At 35.9% G+C, this 16,748-nt stretch overlaps 4 protein-coding genes across 5 annotated transcripts; 3 read left to right on the top strand and 1 right to left on the bottom strand.

Annotated features, from left to right (window-relative positions):
* The first annotated feature begins 391 nt into the window (after positions 1 to 391).
* Positions 392 to 4,053, top strand: LOC113758753 (disease resistance protein RPM1-like). The gene is made up of 2 exons (XM_027301484.1): positions 392 to 561; positions 1,359 to 4,053. Exons 1-2 carry the CDS (start codon positions 392 to 394, stop codon positions 4,051 to 4,053), a joined length of 2,865 nt encoding a protein of 954 aa, XP_027157285.1.
* Positions 4,054 to 5,821: 1,768 nt separating this feature from the next.
* Positions 5,822 to 6,446, top strand: LOC113758765. The gene has a single exon (XM_027301494.1). It carries the CDS (start codon positions 5,904 to 5,906, stop codon positions 6,210 to 6,212), a length of 309 nt encoding a protein of 102 aa, XP_027157295.1. The 5' UTR covers positions 5,822 to 5,903; the 3' UTR covers positions 6,213 to 6,446.
* Positions 6,447 to 8,111: 1,665 nt separating this feature from the next.
* Positions 8,112 to 11,001, bottom strand: LOC113758746 (vacuolar protein sorting-associated protein 55 homolog). 2 transcript variants are annotated; one of them, XM_027301475.1, is made up of 5 exons: positions 10,800 to 11,001; positions 9,460 to 9,590; positions 9,285 to 9,324; positions 8,878 to 8,962; positions 8,112 to 8,765 (listed from the first exon to the last, which is right to left on the bottom strand). In XM_027301475.1, the coding sequence occupies exons 2-5, from the start codon at positions 9,556 to 9,558 to the stop codon at positions 8,573 to 8,575; spliced, it is 417 nt and encodes a 138-aa protein (XP_027157276.1). In that variant the 5' UTR covers positions 9,559 to 9,590; positions 10,800 to 11,001; the 3' UTR covers positions 8,112 to 8,572. The 2 variants fall into 2 exon arrangements, with proteins under 2 accessions (XP_027157276.1, XP_027157277.1); XM_027301476.1 differs by having other exon boundaries at positions 9,460 to 9,587.
* A 1,373-nt stretch (positions 11,002 to 12,374) lies between these two features.
* LOC113758752 lies at positions 12,375 to 16,721 on the top strand. Its single transcript, XM_027301483.1, has 9 exons — positions 12,375 to 12,633; positions 13,543 to 13,676; positions 13,783 to 13,854; positions 14,010 to 14,155; positions 14,268 to 14,382; positions 14,468 to 14,548; positions 15,637 to 15,774; positions 16,300 to 16,387; positions 16,681 to 16,721. Exons 1-9 carry the CDS (start codon positions 12,375 to 12,377, stop codon positions 16,719 to 16,721), a joined length of 1,074 nt encoding a protein of 357 aa, XP_027157284.1.
* Positions 16,722 to 16,748: the final 27 nt, after the last annotated feature.

The following is a 16,748-nucleotide window of genomic DNA, read 5'->3' as shown; positions in this document are numbered from 1 at the left end:
TTGACGTAAGAATAAAAAGGACAAGAAGAATAAAGCCATGTTTGTTCATCTCTTTCTTACTCGTAAGGGCTGATTTATTCCAAAAGTGGTGCTTCTGCTCTCACTATGATACTAATTTCCGGAAGTGAAGAAAGAATAAATCATTCCAACTTTCTTTCTACAAATTCCAAACCATGAGGAACAAGGAAGGTAGAAAAAGAGCATTACTTCCAATTGAATCAGCCTGATCGCCGGCCAAGGTCTTCCTTTCTATATAATAAATCCTTCTCAGGCACCCAAAAAATATATGAAGTTAAAACCATTCTTCTGCTCATAACCATATAAAAAGAAGCAAAAACCCTGCCTCCTCCTCCTACTTAAAAAAATATATATATAACAAAAAACAATACAAATGGCAGAAACTGTTGTCTCTTTTGTTTCAAATCGTCTCGCAACCTTACTCCAAGAGGAGGGAAGCCTATTGGGAGGGCTTCGACAAGAGGTCCAACTCATCAAGGATGAGTTGGGGCATATGAAAGCTTTCCTCAAAGTGGCTGAAGCAAAAGAAGATGATGATCCCAGGTATGGGTGGCAAACCAATCCACCCAACTAAATTTACTCGTACCCGTCTATGAATAGACGGGTATGGGTATCATAAATTTTTTTATATGGGTATAAATGGGTTACCCAATAATACCCATTTATTAAATGGTATTATTGGCAACCCATTAAATCCAATTAACTCGTTTAGAATTCTCTTCCCCCACCCATTTTTTTTTCCAGATTTTTCATTTTGTCATGATGTTAACTACTTTTGTTTCATTGTTATTATTATTTGTTGGTTTATCTTATTATTTTATTTTCTCTTAGTTTGTTAACTTATTCATTTTTTAGGATTACCAATTTATGATAAGTTTTAACTTCTTTTCTTATCTTTCTAAAATGAAAATTTAAATTTATATACGTTAGGGGTTCAAAATTTTTGGATTGCATTTTTATAACACTTAGTATAAATTTTTATATTCTTATTATTCAATTATTAAATAATATGTAATTTTGCGACATAGAGTATCAATGGAAAAAAAATTGGTAATTAGACTTATTAAGTATTATAAGTAAATATTTAAAACTAATGATGGGTACAAAGAGCGGTAAAAATTGATAACTTAGTTTGCAAAAAAGAATTTAAATGAGTTTACAAAAAGTTAAAATAAATGGGTTATAAATGGGTAATTGGATTATCCAATTCATTTTTTGACTTACCCATTTATACCCATCTAATTAAATGGGTATAAACGGATTGACTTACTTATACCCATTACCCATTTTATCCAATCCAAACACGTCCAAGTCACCCATTTTGACACCTCTAATCTCAGGCTCCAAGAATGGATCAAGCAAGTGCGCGAAGTTGCTTATGACATTGAAGATGTTCTCGATGAATTTGTACTTCGCTTTGCTGGCTACCGACATCATGGATTCTGTGGCTCTCTTCAGAGAATTCTCAAAGCCATTAAGAGCTTGCCAGCTCGTCATCAGGTTGCCAGTGAAATTCAAAGCATAAAGTCCAGGATAAAAAATATTTCAGAAGGATGTCGGAGATACCAAGTTGAATTTGGCATCGACCACCGTGTCACTGGATCTTCAACCATGAACGACTCATGGCGCTATAGCAGGGATGATGCACTTCTAGTGGAGGAAGCAAAATTGGTTGGCATTGACCAGCCCAAACAACATCTGATTTCTAAGCTTCTCGAGGCAGACGATCACCAACTCAAGGTTATTTCAGTGGTTGGTATGGCTGGACTAGGGAAAACTACCCTGGTCAAAAAGGTCCATGAAGATCCAGATGTTAGAAAGAATTTCCCAGTTCGTGCCTGGGTAACCGTCTCTCAAACATGCGACTTTCCAAAGCTCCTGAGAGACTTGATTTGGCAGTTGCACAAGGAATTGAACAAATCAGTCCCACAATTCATCGAATCTATATCTACCGCTGAGCTGAAAGAATTTGCCAAAGATTTTCTTCAACAAGCTGGAAGGTATGCAATTGTCTTCGATGACGTGTGGGACGTGGAATTTTGGAATGAAATCAAATTTGCACTGCCTGAGGGTAACTACGGCAATCGTGTCATGCTAACAACACGAAATGCTGATGTAGCCTCTGCCTCTTGCACAGAATCTCAGGATTATGTCCACAGAATGGAGCCACTATCAAATGAAGATTCGTGGACCCTATTTTGCAACAAGATCTTTAAAGGAAATCGTTGCCCCGCCCACCTGATGGATGTTGCAAAAGCTCTATTGGATAAATGTGACGGTTTGCCTTTGGCGATTGTTGCGATTGGTGGGCTCTTAGCTTCGAAGGACGCGAGCAGAATAGATGAATGGGAGAAGATTCAACAGAGTCTTGGGGGTGAATTCACCGGTAAGCTAGAGAGAGTTAAAAGGATACTTTCTCTGAGTTACAATGATCTGCCTTCGCACCTCAAACCCTGTCTGTTGTATTTAACCATTTATCCGGAGGATTATCCAATAAACTGCCAGATGCTGATTCTATTATGGATTGCTGAAAGATTTGTAGAATGGAGAGAAGGAATGAGTATTGAAGATGTAGCCTGGGGTTATCTCAGAGAACTCATCAGCAGAAGCCTAATTCAAGCAACTAATGTGTTTTATGAAGGAACGCCCCACACGTGTCGAATTCATGACCTATTGAGAGAAGTTATTCTCATCAAGTCAAGGGAACAAAACATGGTGACAGTTACTACTGGACAACCAATGACGTGGCCATCTGAGGAGAAGGTACGCCGTCTAGCAATCCATAGTAGTAGTAACAGTAGCAACATCCAATACCACCAAGAAAGACAATTTTATTCCTTTGAACACCTTCGATCATTCATCACAGTTAGTTCCACCAACCCATTACTATCCAAAACCTTCCTATCTGAAGTTTTAAGGAGTAAGTTGCTAAAGGTTTTGGAATTGGGAGGTGAAGAGATAGAGGAAACACCAAATGAGATTTTCAACTTGTTGCACCTCACATATCTGAGCCTATATGGTACAAAAGTGAAAAGAGTCCCGAGAGCTATTGGAAAGCTTCAACATTTGGAGTATCTGAATTTGGGGGACACTCGAGTTAGGGAACTACCTGTGGAAATCCTAAAGCTGCAAAAGCTTCGGGTTCTCAAAGTATATCAACAAGTTGATTCTTCAGATGATGATTATGGATCTCACGGATTTAAAGCTCCCTCGAATATGGGAGAACTTCTTGCCCTAGAAGTATTAGACTGCATAGATGCAAGTAGTGGATCCACAATAGTTAAGGAGATAGGAAAGCTGACCCAATTAAGAGAATTACGTATTACAAAGTTAAGAAGAGAAGATGGAAAGGAGCTCTGCTCCTCCCTTGCCAACCTCACCAGTCTTCGGGAATTAAGCATTGAATCAATTGGAGAAGGTGATGATGATCATGAGATAATCGATCTAAATCATCATCATCCTTCTCTTTCTTCTTCGTTTCTTCAATCTCTTCGTATGCTAATTTTGCGTGGCCGCTTAGAAAAGATGCCACAATGGGTAGCTCATCTTCACGGCTTGGTAAGAATAGATTTGGACTGGAGTAGGTTAAGGAGTGAGGAGGATCCGCTTGATTCCCTCCAGCATTTGCCGAATTTGGTTAATATTAATTTCTGTGGATCTTACCAGGGAGAAGGGTTGTGTTTCAAGACTGGAGGGTTCCTAAATCTGAAGTGGATGCACTTAAAGAGAATGGAAGGGTTGAGATGGATGAGAGTGGAGAAGGGTGCATTGCCTCGTCTACAAACACTATTTCTGGAACAACTTCCATTACTAGAGGAGTTACCTTTGGGTATTCAGCACTTGAGCAATCTTCAGCGGCTGACTTTGTATGAGACGAGTTCTCAATTGAGAGAGAAGCTGTTAGAGAATCAGAAGGAAGAAAGTGAAGATTACACAAGAATCGCACACATTTCTGAAATTGTCATTGGTAGCTATACAGATGATGGGGAATGGAGACAGCGCCAGCTATGGGAGAAGAAGAAGAAGAAAACATAATCATTCCTAGCAGCAGCAGCCGCCGCCGTGGCTTCTTCCTCTTCTATTTTTCTGAGAAGTTTCCTGATGTTTTCTATCTCTCCACTGCGTGTAGTATGGTGCATTGCATCATCATCTTGTTCATATGCTGCATTTTGTTAATGTATTTTTTTATATGTTTTTCTTTATTTTAACTTCAGCAAATGCAGCATTCTTAACTACCCCAAATAAATGCGCTTGTGGAGATCATGAGCTCAATGATAACTAAGTAAAGGGAATCATTTGCCATAAAGTCTACTAAAGATTGCAATGCCATATAGCATTGTGCGAAATTTGAGAATGACAATCTTCTTTTTCACTCTTCAATTTTAGATTAACACAAAAGGGTCGATCCAATTTTGATTTAATTCTAAACAGTTTCTCTAGATTTGCCGAATTTTTTAGGAAGCATAAAAATTAGGGCATTGAGAAAGCTCCTCACTTCTAGCTGCGTATATAAGAAAACAAATTACTAACAAAATAAAGGGTGACTTAATGTGTAGAGTGTCAAAATAGGTGCTTTGGACGGGTTTAGGATGGTTAAAATACGGTAATGGGTAAAGTGAGTCAATTCATATTATCCCTCTAAATTAAATGCGTATAAATGGGGTAAGTCAAAACATAATTGGGTAACATTAATCTATTTATAATCCATTTATTTTAAATTTCCGGTAATTCATTTAAATTTATTTTTGCAAATTAAGTTATCAATTTATCCCATCTTTTGCACCCATCATTAGTTTTAAATGTTTACTTATAATGCTCAATGAGCCTAATTACTAATTTTTTTTCCCTTGCGTACTGTATGTTGCAAAATTACATACTATTTAATAATGGAACAATAAGAATATAAAAATTTGAACTAAACACTATAAAAGTTAACATAAAAATTTAATCCAAAATTTTTGATATTCTAGCATTTTTTTTTGTGTATAAATTTAAAATTTCATTTTGAAAAGGTAGGAAAAGAAGTTAAAACTTGTCACAAATTGATAATGCTAAAAATTGAACAAGTTAACAAACTAAGAGAAAAGAAAATGATAAGATGAAACTAATAAATAATAATACTAATAATAATGAAACGAAAGTAGTTAACATCGTGATAAAATAAAAATTTTGAAAAAAAAAAATGGGTGGGAAAGAGAGGAGGTTTGGGGGAAGACAATTCTAAATTGGTTAATTAGATTAGATGAGTTACCTAATAATACCCATTTATACCCCAATAATACGCTTTTATACCCATTTAGATGGGTTAAATGGGTTAAATGAATATTATTGGATAACTCATTTATACTTAGATGCAAAAACTTAAGATATTTATACTCATCTATTCATGAGCGAGTATGGATAAATTTAATAAAATGAATTTGTTTGCCACCTATAAATATAACAGATGCAGCTCACTAAAGAGTTGAAGGCCAAAATGCAAATCCATCCATCATACTACATGAATAACTTGCCATAAAATCATGGTGTTTATTCCTCAATCCAAAAATATGTAGCTTTCTAGATGCATTTTTCCAAACCAGATAGAGAAAAATAAAAAATGCATCAGATTTTCCTTGGTTTTTTCATACAGGGAAAGATCACATTGAACAATCTAAATACTCATATGACATAATATAGATTAAATATCCTTCTATTTCTGTCCTAAAATATTTTAGTAACAAAAAATTAAATGGCGTTCTCGTCATTTTGCCCTCAACGAAAGCTATCCTCTTTCTTGGTTTCTTCCTCAAATAAAACTGGATTGCCTAGAACCCCTCCACCCTTTCTCTCACTGGAAGTTCTAACTAGTTCATTTTGTGAGCAACATTACTGATTCACCACCAATGGGTATTTTTTCATGGTTCAAGGGAACCAAAAACGATACCAACTCCAAACCCGCGACCCAAAAATCCGAACCCGTTAAAACCCAATCCGCTTCTGAAGTTCCCGGCATGAACGGAGCAGTGGAGGTCCGGCGGCCCGGCCCACCACCAGCTGATATCACCGTTTTCGAATTCGGTTCCGTTGCCGCTTCTGCCGACAAGGTCACCCTCGCCGGCTTCTGCCCTGTTTCGGACGAGCTCGAACCTCGCCGCTGGGAGATTCTGCCGGCTCAAGGCTCCGACGCCCCTCAATTTCGCGTAGTCTTTTGACGGAAAAATAGTTGGCGAAAAAGAAAGGGAGAATTTTCAGCTTAGCTTTTGAGGAAATGGTGAGGAGGATTAAATCCCAATCCTGAGTAGAGTTTCTTCAGTTCATATGGGTTTTTATCTATATTAAAGAAACAAAAAAGCTTGTATCATTTTTTTTCTTTCATTTTTGAAGTTTCTCTGTAATTTAGCTCTGTTTGACACTTTGATTAGAATATGATAAAGACCTTTACTGCACTTGTTTTTCCCATTTTTTCGGTTGGGTCCAAATTTGGCTTGAAAACACGAGAAGGAAGAGGAAAGAAGTAAATTTGTTGTGATAGATTGGTTATTGCGTTGTTGGATGATAGATGCACATTTTCTTCTGTTTCCTGCAATTTGCTGTAGAATTATCATGGAAAAGGGCGCCCTTGAAGCCCTAATCGGTAAAGGGTTCAGGTTTTTAGGCCAAATGTGACGGGCATTTGCACTGACGTTTGTACAAAATGTACCAATATGTGTACACGAAAATACATTTCAGGCATGAAGGCCTTCTATAGATAGCCGAACATTGTGCTTTCTTTATCAAATAAGGTTCCAAGCATGCCCTGTTCTTGAAACTTTCCCTGTTATTAACTGGACTTGACAGAGTGGAGAAGCTGTAGATTTGTTAGAGTCCTTTTATCTCGTTTTACAATGTAAGAACTTGGCTTTTCTTTGCTTAAGAGTGTTTCAAGGAAGGATGGGATGGGATGAGTGCTTTTATAGACCCTCTGTCTAGTAGTTTAGATCTGCTTTGTGTGTGTGCCTGCGATTGTGTTGGCAGGGTTGCGAGGAGGATGGAGGATGGGGAGTGTATGTGTTCTTGTTTTGTGTATGTAACTATGTCTATGTCAATAAGGATGAGCTTATATGGATTGCTGTACCATGTAGAGCATATATCATGTCATGTTGAAATATATGTGGGCAGAGAAAGCTTTGAGCCTAAACTCTTCATGCTTTTTAAGTTGAAAGCTTTGAGCCTATACTCTTCATGCTTTTTAAGTTGCTTTTACATTTGCTTGGTTTGTTTGTCAAATAAAATTGAAGCAATTGCATTCATTTTTTACATTTGACTCTATGATTTGGATTCTATATTGTGAGGGAAGGGAGACTTTAGAAGCTTTTGGTTAATATTAAGCACCAAGTAGAAGTTTTCAAGGACTGATTTGAAAAGTAGAATGGATGAAAACAATACATGTTTGCCAGCTATTAAAAAAAAAGGCATAGAGGGTGTGTAGTTGCCTGTTTCTTTGGAAAATTTATTGAACAACGCATAGAGGGCGTGACAATTACAACGTTAAGTTTTCAGATTTTATTTGGTTTGTCAATCATGTTCCCTCCCCCCCCCCCCCTCCTCTCTCTCTCTCTCTCTTCCTCTTCTTCTTCTTTCTTTGGCAAAGTTATGATTGCAAGTGTTTATTGGATTGCATAATGACGAATGAACCATTGTTGTCACAGAAAAGAAATACAAGGTCAATATTGCTAGGTTTCACTATATGGTTGAAAGTGATGAAAATTATGTACTCTCCGCCATAATGCGGAAAAAGTAGTCCAATTTTTTTTTAATGATAGTGGGAATGCAGCAGTTTGCTTTTTGTGGTTAAAGTGGATTAAATAGCATTTGCTCCTAGAAGTTCATAGTTCAAATTTGCCGCAACTGATTGTAGATACTTTAAAACGTTATCATGCTAGTAAGTGCAGTAGTATAAGCTATCAATTATCATCATTCCTCTAGTACATATTCCAAATGCAGTGTCTAGACTTGCACTTAAGTAGTGGTAGCTGGGGCTATCTTCTTAGTGTCATTGCAGTTACATGATGGTTCATGAAGTTATGTATTCTCAATATTCGGCTAAACTCGGTTGAAACAGAATAAAGAAATAAGGATAAAGAGGACACAGTTCAATTCTTATTTGTTAAAGATAGATGGATCCTTTTGCTTGTAATGTTCTTGGTGGAACCAAAACATTGAAAGTTTTCCATGCTTTGTCTTGGCTACCAATGAGCACTGGTGTGTTTGTAATACAACATTCTGGTCAACTTCTGTTCCATGGTTACAAATTGCCTGCCTTCAGGAGTGTCTTTGATATTATGGCTATAGTTCCTTCAGAAATTCTGCAACCTTGTACATTTGACACTGACAGCAAGTGTGGTGTCTGATGCGGTATATGACCTTAATGGTGAGATTGTTTAATGTGCAACTCAGGTATTCATTCACTGAAAAAAATAACCACTCTTGTATTTACAAAGCACAAAATGAGAGGCAATGCTCAGCTATCAAGAAAAAGGCAACCTCTACGTTTTCCGCACAATGGAAAAGTTGAAATTTTAAAGAGTAGCGTTCAAAGGATGCTATAACCATCATCTTCGCTCGTTCCAATGAAACACACGATTGCTAGAACAAATGTGAAAAAGGATGAGAGCTCCATTGCCATTGCTCCCCAACCAATTACTCCAGCATGCTTTAAGATGATTGGTATTGCTATGCTACCAACAGCTGAAGCCCCGGTTAAGAATTTAGTCACATCTGCCCAGCTGTTGCCACATTGTTCATGAAAACCAAATAAGGCCAAAAAATCCATATAAATAAACTTGAATAAAAGCATCTCATCAGAGAAACAGGGCGGAAGGGAAAAAAAAACCTTACCCACTTTGTGATTCAGAGAAGAGAGATGAAGTATCCGAGCCAGCCAAAAAAATTAAGGGCATAGGTAGAACCACATACATTATTACTGCAAGCAGACAATGCAATCGTATAATCGTCAGACACTAACGAAAGTTGTTGTACCATTTTGAGAAGGCATTGATGTATCAAAATTAATTAATTCTGAACTACAAAGGGCCTCTTGGATAGTTTACTCATCTTTTGAGACAACAAGCTTAACTGTTAATCTGGTTGCCACATTAAATATGCCCAAAAGAGCAAATTGCACGAAACTAGATTCCTATTTTATCAAAATGGCAGGAAAATTCCAAGATATCACAGTCAGATGCAGAAGCCAATTATCAAGAATAGGTAATCGACATCGTGCCAAAAATCCCACATTCTAGTACCTGTTAGCATTGGCCACCAATTGTTGTACAAAGCACATGCCTGCAACAAAAGTCAAAGCGATAATAAGAAGCAATGACCATGAAATAAAGGCCATAAGGCATCTTGCAGCTTCCTTATCGTAGAACAAGTAATAGATATAATTATAACTAACACTGTAATCAACAGTAAACTTACCAATATCTGCAATACAATCCCCCCTGACACCAAAATTGCCAACATAGCCAGCTTTCCTGTTTGCAAACAAGCCCTAACATATCCCGGCACGTCAGCCATTATAACCTTGCTCAATTCATAACCACGAACTGCTTAAAGAAAGATCGTAGAATTGCAGTTAGTCTCAAAATAAAACAAGCAATAAACATGAAAATTCAGAAAATTGAAAACAAAAAAGACCGCCCATGCTTGACAATGTTTGGGTGATCCAGGAATGAAGGACTTGGAGAACTAACAGTGGAGTAGACACTACAAAAACAACCAAGACATGTTGTTTTCTGGTCATTACTAGGACTGAGGCATAAGAGATTCAATTGAGAACAAGTTTCTGGAGTCTATTCTCATGAATTCATTCTTCATTTGCTCGATTTGTGAAAGGAGGAGCAAAGTGCATTGGGGTTTGCTCTAGTATCGGCAAATTTGTTATCACAACAAAAGTCCAATTGAAATGCATAAGAATATGGGAATAGAAAATGAAGAAAATCACCATCATACTGCAATAGTGATAATGCATACTTAGGATGGCCACATGGTTAGAGATACTTCGTCTTCGTTTCAGATGAGAAAGTAAAACAAAGATTAATTATATTTGCTGCTTCAAGATCTGAATTACAAAATATCTTATCACAGAGATAGCCAGAAAATTAGCTTTCATAGATTGCTGAGAAAAGCATACAGAATGGACAGCCAGAAAATGGACACCAAGCAATTACTACATTATTCTACCAATCAATTTTTCATGAACAACAGTCCTCTCTTCCAAACATCGAATTTCCATTTCAGTCACTAAATCTCTTAACAAACCTGCTTCCTTTGTAGGCAAGTTATGCAGATCAAAACATCTAAACTACAATTCAAGTACATTCAAATTTAAAGAGCTCTCTTTCCCCCTTAACTTCAAAAATTTTTCAATAGTCATGAAATAGGAATGAATCATACCACAACTCACAACCCTAAAGGAAACTTATTTCTTTTTTTTCTTTTTCAGGTAAAAGAAACTACTTTCAAATTCTCAACTCCACCTAAGAACACTAAAAACCAAAGGAAAAAGAGATCTCGCATGAACCAAGAGACTGTTTGTTTCATCAAAATGCATCCTTTAGCATTTAGTCAATGCACCTCACAAAATACAGAAAAAAGAAGTATAAAAAAGAACAATCCCAGATGGTATTCAACTAAATTGAAGGAATCAAAGCCGTAAAAAGAAAAATTCAGGCATACCCAGACGAAAAAATAGTATGAAACAGAGACAAATCACAAAACAAAAAAAACACAGAAATATAGGTAAATTCAATGCTTACCAGAAGGGAAGGGTGGATTTCAGGGAGGCCAAGAAAACTAATGGGGTTTCGGATTCTTGGGATTCTCAGGTTTCTTTCATTTTATTTTTTGCCAGTATTTCTGGGTTTGATGATGCCTTTCACGCAATTGAATCAGTAGGAATGACGAAGTACGATGGAACCTTTTCGCCAGACACTTTTGTTGTCTCTTTCGGATGGGATTTTCGGACAGCTAAACATATGTTTTTAAGTTAAACAAGAACATGATTCGAGTTCAAAAAGAAAAGGAAAAAACAAAGGGGTAAAAGATGAATATAGATAGTGTTAGGAATCGATTTGTAATTTACGAAAAAAATTAAAGATCAATCATCACAAAAGTAAAAAATTCTTGTCATGAATTAAATATGAAAATCTATTTTCATTTGAAATTTGATGAAGGATTTAAAATTAATTCAAATAGCTACAGTTGTTTGTGTTATTTAAGAGGTATTTGAATTTATAGTTTATAAATTATTAAAATATATTTTAAATACTACAATAATTTGTAATTTATAAATTTAAATACCTTCTAAATGATTTAAACAACTAGAGAGATTAAAAAGGATTTCAAATCCTTTAATCCAAATGCAGTGCTAGTATACTTGGATTGTATAAGAATCATATAAGAATCAAAAGCAACCAAGGAACTTCATCGAAAATGATTGCACCCTTTTGAAATAAATTATAAAGGTTTGACTAAAGATAAACAAAAAGAAAAAAAAATAAAGGAAATGATTTATGATGTACACTAATTAAGAATTTTACTAGAATTTTGAAACAAAAGGCACATGGAAATGCAGTTAGAGCATTGATGTCTAACAATAATTATAGATTCATGGAACAAAAATTAAATATTAGGAATTTTTCTAAATAACATGACGATATAATATAAACTAATAGATGTTAATTATTTTTTATGTTGTTGTATAAAGAGAATAAAAAATGGTAAGAGCAACAAAGTGGGATCCGAACAAAAAAGGAGATAAAGCACTAGTATGTAAGATTTTTATTTTGGGGTATTTTTAGCCTATATGACATCATTGGCATATGCAATAAATATTGTAAAACACATTTTTTTTTAAATGTTATTGATGTATATACTCAAAACAAGAAATCCAAATTATAATGCTACAAAGATAGCTCAAAGATGTTTTTTTAATTTTCGGTGTATTTAGCCTATATTACATCAATCGAATATGCGACAAATATTATAAAAAATATTCTTTTAAAATTTATTGATTTATACATTCAGAAAAAGAAATTAAAATTATAATGCTTCAAACGCATACAAGAGTAAAATTAAAAATTATTCAACCTACATTTTTGTTAATTAAATTGTATATTCTCTTTTTTTATTTGGGGTTCATAATTAGGTTAAACTTATCAAATTATTTCACTAAAAACGGGTAGGAAAAGGTATTACTTGTATCATATGGTATCCAAAAATAATATGCTAATATCATTGGGAGGGAAGGGGGTGGCGGGGCTGTCTTAACTTTCCCCCAACTCTCCATTTTCCCTCTTCAATTCTTCATTCGTAAATTCCCAATTATTTCCATGGCTTCCTCTTCCAGAAAACGCCCCAAAACCCTAAACCCCCATTCCTCTTCTTCTCCTTCATCATTTTCGCAATACTCCATTCCCGAACCTTCTCCCGGCTTCTTCCCATCGTCAATTTCCGAGTTTTCAAGGCTCATAGCCGTCGTCACGATCGCAGCCTCCGTCGCCTTGTTTTGCAACTATTTAGTCACTTATTTCAATCAACAGCCTAAGCCCTTCTGCGATAGCGGTGTTGATGTCGGCGATTTTCTCTCTGGTGAGTCTGCGGTTTGCTTTCTTCTTCAATTCAGCTGATCACAATAATTTCTCTTGTTCTTAAATTTTATGTCTTCATTGAAAAAAAAATTTATTTGTTGTTCCTTGGTTTTATGCTAGTGTGTTAATCAATAGATTAAGATGAAAGGTTGGAAATTTTGATGGGAGAAAAGGCAGTAGTTCTGATTTTTCTTTCTTGGTTGTTTTCTGGACTGGTTATTTAAATTGTAGATGACTGGGTGAAGTTATTAAATGGCGAAAAAGAAATAAATGCAGGCAATTTTTTTGGAGGAGTTATGGCATTTCTTGGCTTTCTGTTGGTGATATGATATTTTATGATTTTTATCCATTAAAGAATGGGCCTATATTATATTTTGTACTTTATTTTTCTTTGGTCGGCTAGTATTGATGTTTTAGTTGGAGAAAAAGTACTTGTAATTGCATTCCTTTTGGAAATCATTCAAAAATTATGGATGATCGTTTCCAGTTGTTCGTTGAGAGTTCAATAAGAAATATTGGTGATGCATTCTGTCGTGGACTCTCCTGGCTTTATGAATTTCCTTTTGATTTTATTTGTACACATTCATAGAGATTCCTTGACTTATAAGAACTTATTGACCCAAGAGCCTGTTTGAAATAATTAACCCACTCCAAAAAACAATTTTAATCTTGTTGAAAGATATGTATCAAAAGCTTGAAATAGACTATTCCTCTCAATTAGGCTGGTTTATGCTTCTTATACTGAGATCAATGCTTAGGCCTTCTCAAGTTGATCTGAATGAAGTAATGCAGTTAATTATATGACTGGGGACTATCACCTATTTCATATGTTTTGAAAATTAGAAAACTATTCTTCATTGTGTTTCACACCTTTACTGCTCTCTACATCTGACATAACCAGTCTCCATAGGTGTAGATAATTGTGAACCTTGTCCGAGTAATGGAATATGTAAAGATGGAAATCTGGAATGTGAACGTGGCTACAGAAAGCAGGGGAATTTATGCATCGAGGACAGAGATATTAATGCAGCAGCAATGAAAATTGTAGGTAAAACTGGGTCTGATTAATCTGTCATATCAAGGGCTCCAGAAGCATCATCTTTTTCATTCTTAACAATTTTAAAGCAACCGTCTTTTAATGTAACTGCAGTCAGAGTTGGTGGAAGTTCGCTTGTGTGAAGCTTATGCCAAATATTTGTGCAGCGGTATTGGCACCATTTGGGTCTGTACCTCTTGCTAAGTTCAGTGTTCATAAATGGAAAAATCTTCCTTTTTCCCATAGGAAGTTTCGTTACTCTTTTTCGATGTATGAGTTTTGCTTCTGCTAATTGATTGATGCAAAAGAGATGACTATTGCCTGTTATCAACATATCTTAGGTGCAAAAGGATGATTTGTCAACCTATATTGTTGAACATCGTGTGATGGAAGATTATGGCTTGGATCAATATGCATATGCTCATGCAAAACTGAGAGCAATGGAGACTATTCACAAGTTGATGGACAGAAGAGGTTATACTAGTGGGTGAGCTGCTGTTGACCTTTACTAACAGAATTAGCATGAAACAATACTTGCAGTATCCTGATTAACGAAATTTATTGAGAATCTGGCCATATTTCTTTGATTCTGTTTGTAGATCTGATGAGTTCAAGTGTCCTGATTCTTTAGTGGAACATTACAAACCTATCACCTGTCGCATCCACCAATGGGTTCTCGACCATGCTTTACTTTTGGTGCCAGTTTGTGCAGTGGTATTCCATAATATAAACCAGCATTTAAAAGTTTATGTTATGGTACCAGAATGTTAAAGCTTGTTGACAATGTTGAGATTTACAGCTTGTGGGAAGCATATTGATACTGTTAAAAGCCCTCCGGAGACATTACTTGTTAACTAGAGCTGAGGAGATCTATAACAAGGTAGAAATAGCTTTTCTCTTGCTTGTAGCATGATACATGGATTAGTAAGTTGTTCCACTTTTAGCTTTGCATTTCTGGTAAAGTTTGTTCTCCGTAAATCGATTTTCTTAGTTTTGGAGGTAAGAACCAGAAAACCTCCAGTCCTTAATTTCATAAGCGTTGCATTTGACCTTCACTATACCATGGCATTCATTTGCCTAGTGTACATACCATGACATTCATCAAATTTATCAATCATGAAGGCAATATAATCTGCACGTGTCCCCCTTTTTTTTTTTTAAGTGCATGTATGTGTGCCTTAAAATTTACTTATGGACAGATGTGCTTTAGGTGGCTTTGAAACAATAAATAGATGCTTTCATTTTAATGAATTTGTGCTTTATATTAGCGTAAAAATTTACCTGAACAAGTGTAGTGTTATGTCACTTCTTAGCTTCCTTGTGTGCCTCATGACTCCTGAGTGCTTTAGTGGAGAAATAGGAGAAAATGGGTGTGAAAATTCACATTAAAAAAAGGAAAGGAAAGAAGTATGTGCACCATATTGAGTTCCATACATAGTCATTTAAATACTTATATTCCTATAATGTGTTGACTTCAAGCATGGCTTCTGTACTTCGTTGCAGTGGGGGTGGTTGTTTTTGTGTTATGGTAAAGAAGAACAAATTGTGAACCCTTAAAAGTACATGTCTTTATGTTATTGTGGTCTACCTGTTTACCTTGCGGTAATTAATGTTAACAAAAAGTCTGACTCATGAATTCTGCAAGTACTAATGAATTTCGTTGCTGAGTATGATCATTTGTCTACTTGCAATGGCTGTGATGACTCCTATGGACTCTGGTCATCATTCCTTTTGGGGTTGAGCATGCCTTGTGGTAGCCACTTCTGCCTCATTCAATATTCTAGTTCGTAATCTTTTGGAAACTCATTTAAAAACTACTTTGTGTGCGAAATTATTTCTTAGTAGGGTGGTATGCTACGACCATTGAGTCATGTGATTTCATATATTATAGACTTGGTGTTTGGGCTCGCAAGGCTTGCTGAGCTCAATTATATTATACGTTCATTGAACTGTTGGTAATGATATTAGGTTTGCGACTTACTTGAAGAGAATGCGTTGATCTCAAGGAGCATAGATGGTGAGGGTGAACCATGGGTAGTTGCCTCTTGGTTACGAGATTATCTTCTTTCACCCAGAGAGAGGAAGGACCCCCTCCTATGGAGAAAGGTACTTATATTTTCTGGAATTGCATTTTTAAAAAATAATTAATTGTGGTATTGCGATGCAGTTAGGTAATAGTCCTGGTATAATTTGCCAATTGGAGTTTCTATAGTTAGATTATATTAATGATAACACTCGGAAGTTTGATCATACAAGGTTTTTCCAAATGTTTCAAACTTAAATTTCTGCTGCAGCTAACTCCAGAATGAGGGCATCAATGTAAGTTCTTAGGAAGTGTTTCAAATGGAGCTTTTGTCCCGTAAACAAGAATGCTTTTGCTTTTATGTATGGGATGCTTAGGTTTATTCTCATGACACAAAGTTGTTTCTACAGAAGATTCATACACGGGTGTTGCAGCCCCTCTTGACAATGCTGTTTAGATTATACTTTCCCTTGTTTTCCGTCTTTCTAGGGGTTTAGCCATTTTGTTATGTGATCTGTAACTATTGTATCTGTTAAACATCAAATATGACCTCCTTTACTGACTTACTTCAATTGCTATATTGATAATCAAGCTGAGGGTTTTTGTAGGTTGAGGAGTTGGTTCAAGATGATTCTCGTTTGGATCGCTATCCAAAGATGGTAAAGGGTGAAGCTAAGATAGTATGGGAATGGCAAGGTAAGACTTCAGTAAAAGTTTGGCAGGCATTCCCAATAAACCAACTAGTGCCCTTATATATTTTGGTGAACTTATTAAAGCATTGTTATTGTTTGTTCGTTGTCTAGTTGGAAGTGATTTGTTTCTGTTTTTGGTTGGAGTATGAACCCAGCATGGAAGAAAAACAAAACATAATTGGAGCAGGAGTACGAGGGTTGACCCAAGGAAGTTAGTTGATAACGGTTTTATTGTGTCATACACTCAAAAAGAATAAACTCCTGTATACATTCAGAAAGATAAATACATGTATGCAGGCTCTGCCATTGAGTGGAAATCAACCTGGATGAACTTATGAGTTCCTAGGGACATTTGAATAAAGGCA

This window comes from Coffea eugenioides, unplaced genomic scaffold (genome assembly GCF_003713205.1).
Source record: "Coffea eugenioides isolate CCC68of unplaced genomic scaffold, Ceug_1.0 ScVebR1_68;HRSCAF=342, whole genome shotgun sequence".
NCBI classification, from domain to species: domain Eukaryota; kingdom Viridiplantae; phylum Streptophyta; class Magnoliopsida; order Gentianales; family Rubiaceae; genus Coffea; species Coffea eugenioides.
Note: the sequence above shows the minus strand (reverse complement) of the source record. Positions and strands in the feature narration are given on the sequence as shown.